The sequence below is a fragment of the Momordica charantia genome (genome assembly GCF_013281855.1).
Source record: "Momordica charantia cultivar OHB3-1 chromosome 9 unlocalized genomic scaffold, Mcharantia_2.0 BLBB01000009.1, whole genome shotgun sequence".
Lineage (NCBI taxonomy): Eukaryota > Viridiplantae > Streptophyta > Magnoliopsida > Cucurbitales > Cucurbitaceae > Momordica > Momordica charantia.
In genome coordinates this window covers 28,224,188-28,234,949 of record NW_028275167.1, presented here as the reverse complement: position 1 = coordinate 28,234,949, position 10,762 = coordinate 28,224,188, and the positions used below count along the sequence as shown (strand labels likewise).

General features: G+C 33.5%; 1 protein-coding gene and 1 non-coding gene across 2 annotated transcripts; one reads left to right on the top strand and one right to left on the bottom strand.

The window, feature by feature from the left end:
- Window positions 1-2,313: 2,313 nt before the first annotated feature.
- On the bottom strand, window positions 2,314-4,212 carry LOC111018629 (mogroside IIIx synthase). Its single transcript, XM_022294800.2, has one exon. It carries the CDS (start codon window positions 3,976-3,978, stop codon window positions 2,950-2,952), a length of 1,029 nt encoding a protein of 342 aa, XP_022150492.1. The 5' UTR covers window positions 3,979-4,212; the 3' UTR covers window positions 2,314-2,949.
- On the top strand, window positions 2,408-2,481 carry TRNAT-AGU (transfer RNA threonine (anticodon AGU)). Its single transcript has one exon. It is a non-coding gene; the product is annotated as a tRNA-Thr (tRNA).
- Window positions 4,213-10,762: the final 6,550 nt, after the last annotated feature.

Sequence of the window (10,762 nt, the reverse complement as noted above, 5' to 3'; positions counted from 1 at the left end):
GAAAAAAGAAAGAGAATCGAAACAAATTAAAAACTCTTGGTGCTTGAATTAATTAGCACAGCTCTGATACCAAGTGTTGAATGAATTAGCACAATAGAAAAGAGACAATCGCTCGTAGAAATATGGACACTCCTAATGGAAGACTCTCTCACACTCTCTAACTTTCCTCTCTTTCTTCACTCACTTCACTCACTCTCTTCACACTTTCCCAAAGGGGACATCTATCCTATATATATTAGAAAGATCTTTGGAGCCCCAACAGTTCCTCTCAAATCTTACGTATTCTAGATCTTTTTTTTTTTATCTATTCTTATCCAAAATATTTCTCTACAATCTAAGGGGAAGTCTAAATATTTCTAGATCCTTTTCTTTATATATTTATTAATTACAATCTTCAAGAACAATCTAGAAATACTAATTATTACCCATAAGAGAAATGTATAGAAACTTCCAAAAAGCTTCTAGATAGTTAGTGTTGTATTTCAACAGTTGGATCAGCCTTATCATGCGAGAGTGGCGGTGGCGGCGGGCGTCGGAGGCGCTGAGGGAAGCGTTGAGAGAGAAGGGGTGGCGAAGGCAATTAAAGAGGTGGTGTTTGGGAAAACAGGGGAGAATTTGAATGGAAAAGCAAGAGAAATTTGTGAGGTTCTGAAAGCCAAAAAAAGTGAGACTATAAAAGAATGTGTGAACCAACTTAGCCAACTTTGTGGATCAGTTGCCCCGTGAATAAAATCTCTCTTTTGTGTTTCATTTTTTGTTTGCAAATTGAAGTTTATGCCTTGATAGTAAAAGTGCCTCAACGAATAATTGTAAAATTCATACCTAAATGACTACTACATAATTTAAATAAGGCATAGGTGAGCAATATGGAAGACTATATGAGGAGGAATTAAATGTAGAGGAAGGCCATTGGTGGTGTGCATATGAGGAGGAAGCTCCCGCAGAGATGGAAGATTGAGCTCCACCAATTCCATGGAAGCCCAGAAATTTTCCGGCAGGCGGTGGCAGATGGATTGGAGATTGATAGGGGAAGAACATTAAGTACACATGGACAGGAGCGGGTCCATGAAGGGACCGGTGGGATGTGCCCTTAGATTTTTCATTAAATACAATTTAGTACCAAATGTTCTCAATTCGAACTTAAATATTAAAACATGATTGGGAATAACTTAACGGCAACCATGAAAACATGGTTGGGAATAACTTATGTTCTGAATTCGAACTCAACGGCAACCATGAAAGCATGATTGGGAATAACAAATATTAAAATCTCTTTGTTGTCCCTCGTCGAAAGAACCTTTGACAGGTTGATCCAACCTAATTTTTTTTAGACCAATAAATACATATGTGGATTAAAAATGGTAAATATTATACAAAATTTAGTTACGGTTTTATTAAAATATATTTGTAAAAGTTTGAGTTATTTTGGAATGGTTTTCAAGTATGTGAAAGTTTGATAGGCGTTAAAAAATGAAACTCCTATTAAATATTGATAGTATACACATCATTTATAGAAATAAAAATCAAATATGGGTTGTTAAAATTTTCGGGTGGGGCCATCCACTATTGAATAAACCGACCAATAGTTTTTTTTTTAGAAATAACCGACCAATAGTTAGATTGTATTGTATTTTCTTGATTGGATTATGACTTAATTTGCTGATTAATTAATCTTTATTTGTAATTAGTAACAGTTTTACTGTTTGCATGTTTCTTTTGATATTAAACATCTATTCTTGATATACTTTATCAAAGAAATAAAAATGACACATCACTGGTATTTAACTTTAGCTCTCCATGTGTGATAGTTGACATTTTATTTACTCTTATTATACCAAATCAATACAATAAAAATAGTATATTAATTATATTTGTATACGACTTCTATTAGTGATTATTTGTATGTTCATCTTCTATAGATGATCTATTACTAATAGATGTAATCAATAGAATAAAGATGATATATCAACAGTATTTAATTTTTTTTATCAATAACTATGTATATATGTGCTCATTTGCAATTATGTCTATTAGTGATATACCTTATCAATAAAATAAAAATAGTACATCAACTATATTTAATTTTATTTTTCAATTTGTGATTATTATTTGCATATGTATGTACTGATAGAGCTATATCATTATTATACAAATATAATAGAATTTCATGTTCACTTGCTTCTATTAGAACTATACCATATAATTTTGATAGATGTAAAAATGTTATGTTAGTGATAGACGGAAAAATAGTATATCAGTGTTGTATTGGGTAAAGGAAAATTATATAGAAGTGTTTAAATAAGAGCCGAAAAATAAAAAAATAAAAAAATTGGCATCTTTGTAAATAAAACAACTAATTTTGTCAGTTTTGTTAAATATAATAATCTAACAAGTTCTCTACAAGCTTGCTCTCGTAGCTCAGTTGGTTAGAGCACCCGTTTAGTAAGCGGGAGGTCTTGAGTTCGACTCTCAACGAGAGCAGAATTGAAACTAAAATTTCTCCTTTTCTTTCTCTCGCTCGATAAAAATACCGTGGAATGCGAAAAATCACGTGCAAGGGTCCGTGAAACTCCCATCCCACCCCTGTTGTAAAAATTGATTGAATTTAAAATGGAAATTTACACGCGATTTGCAACAAAGCGTTCAATTCCTCGCCTCAGAGAGGCTGTGAAGTTCCGCCACCAAACACTGTACGGTTTCAGTTTCTTTATTCTTCAGGATTTCGCTAATTTCTCTCGCTTTTCTTCTCAGTTCCTCCCCTCTCCCCTCTACCACCACTTCTTTAATGGCCACCGCCACCGATTCTCTCCGGATATTTCCTCCGCCGTCTCTCTCCGCCGGCACGCAGACGCCGACGTGCTCCGCCACCATGGCGTTCCACGGCTGATCAAGGTGCATTGGCAGGGATATGATCGGCACGCCGAGCAGCAGACTCGCTTGAACAGAGTTTCATCCGCAGTGAGACAGAAACGCGCCGACGCTCGAATGCCCTAATATTTTCATCTGCGGCGCCCATTCGTCAATTACGATGCCTCTATCTCCGATTCTTTCGAGAAATCCATCCGGTAGCGCTTCTTCAATGGCGATTCTCTCTCCTTTAGGAAATCGAACGATCCAGATGTAATTGACGCCGCTGAGTTCCAGGCCGTGCGCAATCTCCACGATGTCTTCTTTCTCCAAGTAATACTCGCTCCCGAACGCAACGTAGACCGTCGATTTCGGGTTCTTCCTGTCAAGCCACCGGAGAATTTCCGATTCGTCGTCTTCCTTGGAGCAAGATTTCTGAACCAGAGGACCGATCGGAAGGACCTTCTTCTTCGATAAGACCGATACATACTCCATATAATCGCCCTCGATTTCTGTAAAACTGTTCACCAAAATAGTTTCTGAAGAATGTTCCAGATCCAGCAGGCATTTCAATATCCGTCCTCCTTTGCGAGGTATGTTGACTCTCTTCTTCAGATTGAACGGTTTGGTGAGCTCGGGAAAGGGGAATTTCGTATCGGAGCTCTGGACAGAATGAAGCGCTAAAGCGGTTGTACAATAACCAAAAGTAAACAACAAAATAGCAGGAATGTGGAAGGAGGAAGCAATTTCCGCCGCCCAGGGTTGGAAGATGTCGAAGATGAGCAAATCGGGGTTCAGTTTCTGTAGAATGGCGGAGAAATCGGGAGCGGCCATGTTCAAGGCGTTGGCGAGGGTGGGGATTAAGCGTAGAGGGAGGCCATTGGTGGTGTGCATTTGAGGAGGAAGCTCTGGCGAAGAAGGAATGTTGAGCTCCACAAGTTCAATGGAAGCAGAGTAATGATCGGGGAGTTCTGGCTTCACATTTTGAAGAATTACAGGAGAAGAACATAGAAAAATTGTGAAGTTATTGTCAGCGAGTTTCTTGGCAAGCTCTAGAAATGGTGAGATATGACCATGCGCCAGCCATGGGAACATCACAACTTTTTTGCTCGTGTTCTTGGATTCTTCCATGGCGATAAGGTGAGAGAGTGAAATATTGGCCGGATCTCAATACGAGTTTCTATTCATAAGAAGAGGTTTTGAAACACTTTATTATATAATGATTTAATTTTTTTTTTCTAAAAAAAATTAAAATTTATAAACACGTTTCTTCTTCTGAGGTTATGGGGTGCATAAATGAAGTTGAGAAATACATAACACAAATTTGAATATATGACCCAACCATGATTGAAATTGGAGTTATTACCCCTTTTAAAAAAATTTAATTTGTGAATCCAACCATCCTTATTTATGACCCCTTTTAAAATTTGTAGAAGTGAAATTACTCTATTACCCTCATATTTCAAATTCCACATCTTCCGATTCTCATTCTCGAACCCTTCCTCTCCCTACATTCCCAAAAGTAAAACCCTAAACCTATATACTCGAACCATTTGTCTCCCTCCGTTCCCTCCCCATTCTCGGACTCTTTGTCTCATCCATCCACAGTGAACATTCTATTTCATCTGTTCCAACGTTTTGCATCCACCATCACCAACCAACATCATCGTTGTCTTGGATCTCTGAGGGAGTGAGGTTATTGGCTCGAATCTTCAAAAATTTTCGTTACTTAGTGTTAGGTTTCCATTTTCGGCGCTATCTGAAGCAACCAATTTGTTTTACAGTAGATTGTAGGACTCCAGATATCGAAAATAGAATAATCGTTTTCCAGATTCGATCCCAGACTCAATCCCAGATTCAATCCCGTACTCAATCTCGTATTCAACACAGACTCAATCTCGTATTCAATCACAGACTCAATCCAGCAAATCGAAAAAAACTACGTGAGATAAGAAAAGAGTTAACAAAAAAAAACAAAATAAAATAAAAATTTTGCTTCATCCCGGACTGTCCCGGACCAATCTTGGTCCGAGATTAGTCCGGGAAGTGTCTTGGACCAATCTTGGTTCGAGATCAATCCAGGATGTGTCTCGGATCATGTCCCGAACCAAATTGCACCGAGATTGAATGCAAGATAAAATTATTCAATCTCAGTGCAATATAACTTCAATCCCGAATCGAGTATTGATCCGAGACAACGATCTGAACCACGTTTTTTTTTCCAATAACTTCATTCCAGTAAAATATATTGATGGATAAATATTTCAAATAATTTCAACAAATTTAAAGTAAAAATTTTGAAAATGTAACGTACCTAACTTTTCAAAAGTGAAAATGTGGAGATAATGATTTTAGATAGTGTGTAGATAATATGATCAAATACGTGGACAACAATATTTGTTTGAGATGATTTAAAAAATAAAAATTTGTTTGTTTTAGAGTTCAAACCATATGAAACACGAGTTTAGAATTTGGTGGATAGATAGGTGGAAATTTAATGCATCATAAATGTAAATTTATTAACCTAAGAGGGTAAATTCGTCTTTTTTCAAAAATAAAAATTTGAAGAAGTCAAATATAAGGGGAGATGAGATCACAAATTATGTTTTTTCAAAAAATGGTCATAAATCCAAAATCAATTATGGGAGTGGTCATATATTCAAATTTCCCAATAGATAAGACCGACGGGGATGAACTCACAAACGATTTGTATATTAAATGTTATATATTTATTTATATATATATCTGGCGCTTTAACCTTTCATTCTTTTTTTTTTTTTTTTACTTTTTGTTACTCTTATATAATTATTAATATTTATTTATATATATATCTGGCGCTTTAACCTTTCTTCTTTTTCTTTTTTTTTACTTTTTGTTACTCTTATATAATTATGCAAATTATGTTTTTTATAAAATTTTAATCTTAGTACTATATATAAATATCTAATTTTCAATTTTGTACTAAAAAAAATAGTCAGGACACTCACGCATCCACGTGAATCACGTGAAATGCCTTGATTCTCTCTCTTTTTTAGTTTACTTAATGCATCTCTCCTCCATTATTGATATTAGTTGTGCTTAAATAAATTTGTTGTATTCTTTCTTATTTCTTTCTTCTTTTTGAAAAGTAGAGTTAGGTTGATTAGTTAGTTAAATCTTGTTAATAAGTGTTCTCAGTACTATTTAATCTTATAATCGAGATTTTAAATGTTTATATCGATAGAAATATTAATGTTTGAAAATAGAAAATATCGATGTCTATGTCCATTGATATTTCTGAAAATGTTATAAAAACGAAAGATTCATAAAAAGATATATTTAAATTAAGGAATAAGTATTTCAACGTTTTTAAATAAGTTAAAAATAATTAGTATCGATATTACGTTTATATTAGTGATGTCTTATTGATATTTTTCATATTTTGTCGATTTTTTTATTTCAAATACTATGAAAATGTTGATTTATGTCTCATGTTGATGTCAAATTCGTAGATACATACAAATATCAACGAATATTTAATAGCATGGTTAGGGTAGGAGCATTTATTATTTTAATGGAGAAAAATATACTTCTATCTCTCACCGAAAATCCTCTCTAGTCCCAAATCTACACCTCCCTCTGCCCATGTTTTCTCGCACCCCCTCTCTTCCTTCAACTCTCTCTGTCTTGTTTTACGCTCTCTTTAAAAAAAAATAATAATAATAATAATTTCTCTTATTTGATCAGCAAAGAAAAATAAAGAATTTAAAATTATAACAGTACTTCAAATCACGTTTGATTAAAAATCTTTCCGTTCCAAATACGTTAAAATTTAATCACTCCACCTAGGCAAATTATTGTATACGGCAAAAATCGTTCTCTCTTTTGCCTACCTAAATACATCTTTTTTTTATCACTTTTCAATCAAAATGCTGGTTGATTTTATGTTTTGCTTGGTATCGTTTCGATAGTTTTATTACTTATTTCAATTTTTATAACATAAATTTGTGTAGAAAAAATCAGTTCCAAATAAATTTGTAAAGAGATGTTTGATACATTTAAAATATTTAAAATCTCTCTTTGAATTTGTTTTTTAAACTATTTTTGGCTTTTCTTTTAGCATTTTTATTAGTTCTAAGTATTATTTTGAAAAAAGAAAATAGAAGCAAGAGCATGAAAATAAAAAGTAAAATAAATGAAAAAGAGGGAAAGTAAGATTATGGTTTAAGTTTATTTAACTATGTTAGATTATTTTGGTTTAGATTTAAAATAATTTGCAATTAAGTTTTCTTAAAATATATAATTATCCAGTTGTTTTTTTAATTTCATTTGTCAATTTTAATTTATTAAGTTAATTTGATTAAATAATTTTATTTTTATATGTAGTGACATTACTATTTCATATTACATTATACTATTATTATTTATTTATATAATATCATGCAAAATTATACGGACATAACAGTATAATATTATACTTTCTTTTCTTTTTTCGTGGACATCCAAAAATAATTTTAAATTAATTTGGTTCCAACCGTAATTAAAAATTTGAAATTATTTCAAACTCTTCAAATCCTGAATCGATCAAATTCCAAATGCGTAAAGCAATATTAACTTTTTTTTTCTTTAATTTTTCTTTCATTGTGACTCTCGTACTCTTATTTCTTTTCTTCCTACGTCTCTCCCCTCTTCGTCTCTTCCTTATTTTTTTTTCTCTCTCTCTTTTATAGCAACTTTATCTCTTTGATATCGAGAATCCATTTGCATGCTTAACCTCTCACATCCTTAAAATATTGACCAACCAAACTATTAGAAATTTGACCAATTTGTATAGATCTACAAGAAAATATGATTATGATAGATCATAACTTGATTGTCAGAGTTTTGTGCTAATACCAACGCCAACCGACTGATATGCACCCCTACTCTATATTATGGGTGTTCAAAAAACCCGACATAATCCGACGAACCCAACCCATGAGATCAGTTGAAAAATTTCCAATCAGATCGATTCGGGTCGGTTTTCGGGTTGGAAAAAGAAACTTTCGGTTCAACCCAAATCATATTGATTTTTGTTAATATATATATATATATATATATTTTAGGTTTAGCCGTTTAGATCTGTGCACCGCCTCCTCAACAATTTCTTCTCCCTTTCTCAACACTCCCCTGCAGCCCCCTCATCCCTCCCTCATTCAAAATATGTTCTCTTAAATCTGTTCTCTGATTTCTCTCTTGTTCACACACTGTAATCCGAGCACTCAACCCGAACCGAACCGAAGTAATAAGGGTTGGGTTGGATTGAGTGATTCATTCAGTTTAGTCGGGTAAGTGCACCAATCAACCTGAAATTTCGGGTTGGTCCAAAAAACATCTCCAAACCGACTCAACCCAACCCGTGAACACCTCTACACTAGATATATAAGAAATCCTATTAAATCTTATAACATTTTTTACTAAGAATTAAATCGTGGCAAGCTTTAAACTACTTGAATTAAATGGTTACATATGAAAATTTAGAAAAAGTAGAATGCCTCGCTACTTTAATAAAAAAAAAACAAAAATAAAAAGTATTTTCAGACCAAAAAAATATTACATGGGCACTTCAATGAATCCCTCAATTCCTTTTAATTTTTTCCCTAATTTGACTTGATCTCTCTCCCTCTCATTCAATTTTTTTTCAACTCCCTCATTCTCTCTCCCTTTTTTTTCTCATCTTTCTTTTTTGTTCTCCATTCTAGTTCTCTCTTCTATAATTGACTTTTTCTTTTATAAAGTTTTCATCCTTCCACTCTCCCACTATTATTTCTTCTTATCTCTCTCCCTTTTTCCTCATTGTTTCTTCATGTTTTTCTTTCTCATTCTTTGGCTGCACCTCGATCTTTTTTATCAACGGTATCAATTCACACGTCGAACTTTTAACTTCCATAAAAAACCGACTAAAACATGTCGATTGAACTAGAAACGATAGATCGATTTGTACAGAGCTAAAAAAAGAAAAAAAAAACTTGACTGAACAACTTGCACTCCTAGTTTATGTATGTAGATAATGCAAGGGGTGTTGTTTGTTTGTTGCTTATTTTTTTGTTCAGTTAAAAAACTGTGTTTTGCCTCGTCATTTTACGACTGAGAAGAGGAATGCGTAGCATGAGAGAGAGATTTTTTAAATTAAAAAAATAGTTATCAATTTTTTAATAGTAATTAGTAAGTCAAAGGTATTTACCAATCAAAAAGTATATGTACCAACCGCTGTTTGATAAAAATTTTGACCAACTTCCATGAAGCTCGGACTCGGTGACCAACGAACAAAGGAACCTGCAAAAAGAGTTCGGTAAACAGTTTCAACACTCAAGTCAAGCTTCGCGATTCTATCTAAACTCAATGTGGAAATAATTTTGCATATGTGAAAAATGTGGCAAAACTCTCTATTCATAAAAATTGAGCTCCCAATAGCAATTGAGGAAATGGTTACGACGATCTAAAAAATATGGTGTCTTGTGTTGGAGAAACGTTTGTTGGTTTACAACAATCAACATACTAAACGTCGACTCGTCCCTTACGAGAACGAGCTATCGAGATCTTCATTAATCAGCTCAGCCTTTAGAAAATTTCGTCCGAGCTATTCGTTTCACCTCCAGGGATTTGGCCTTCTAACTACGTCATTAAGATAACTTGAAGTCTTCCAGCCTTTAAAATGTTGACCCATGGACAATATACAATCACTATCAACCACCATTACATTTTTTTACCACCAGAAGAAATCAACGCATGAATGAAAAGAGAGGAGAGATTTTTATTTTTCAAAAAAAAAAAAAGTTGCCAACTTTTGAACGATAGTCAGGTTAAAATTATATCAATACCTAAGTACTATTTAGCTAAAAATGTATAGGAAGAAAAATATCAATAAAATTTCCAATATTTCAACAAAATCAAACTTGAAATAATTTCATTTAATAAGGTAGGTTTAGGCAAAACGCAATCATTTAGATGCATATCGAAATTATTAGCTCTCCTCTAATATTACTCAATGGTGGATTGAATTGATGTGACGGAAAAGAAAAATGAAAATCGGCTAATAATATATTACCCAACGGCGATTATTTAAACTCAAAAGAAATGGTGATAAATAATTTCAAACTTTTAGTAGTATATTTATACTAATCCATACATTAAAGGCAAGTATTATTCTTCTATAAATGGAATGGTGACATCTCACATGAAAATAATTAATAAATTTAGGTCAACAATATGTTTTAGCAAATATAGGTCACGTTAACCATCGGAACATCAGAACTTTGGCGAGTTTTTTGGTTGAAAAGTTGAAGAGGGAGATCCTGGTTTTTTTAGATCATGGTGTTCTTTTTTTGTGTTTTTTCTTTTGTTTGTTTGTTATTTTATTAGCATCTCTAGTACTGGAAAAAATAAAAAATAAAAATAAATAAACTTCATCTTCTTTTAGCTGACTGTTTGATTTACACGTGTTGAGTTCTGTGTCCAGCCCAGGCCCAGGCCCATATTGGTCTTCCGTTATTGTGGGCTTTTCGATGTCAACAAGCCCAGTTCCTTACTATCCCAACTCACAGTTGCAACGGTCGTAATTTTGAGGGTATAAGGGTGCTTACGGGTTGGGTTGGATCGGAGTTTAAGATATTTTTTGGACCAATCTGAATTTTTGGATTGGTCATATTTGAAAATCGATGGACCCAAATTAATGGTCAACCCAATCCAACCCAAAATTTTTTAGTTGTGTCGGATTGGGTTCACAGGTCGAAAAAAAAAATATATATATATATATTTTTTACCTGACTAAAGAAAAAATATCCAAAGGATTTGAAATAGTACTTCAACAGATCTGCAGCTATACTCAAGGCAAGGATCTGCTAAGGCTTTGTGGATCGACTCATAGTGGACGAACCTTCTTTACCAATTACAGTGA

Bases quoted from the DNA above. Each gene is read 5' to 3' on its own strand.
- LOC111018629 (XM_022294800.2), bottom strand. From the start codon at position 3,978: ATGGAAGAATCCAAGAACACGAGCAAAAAAGTTGTGATGTTCCCATGG.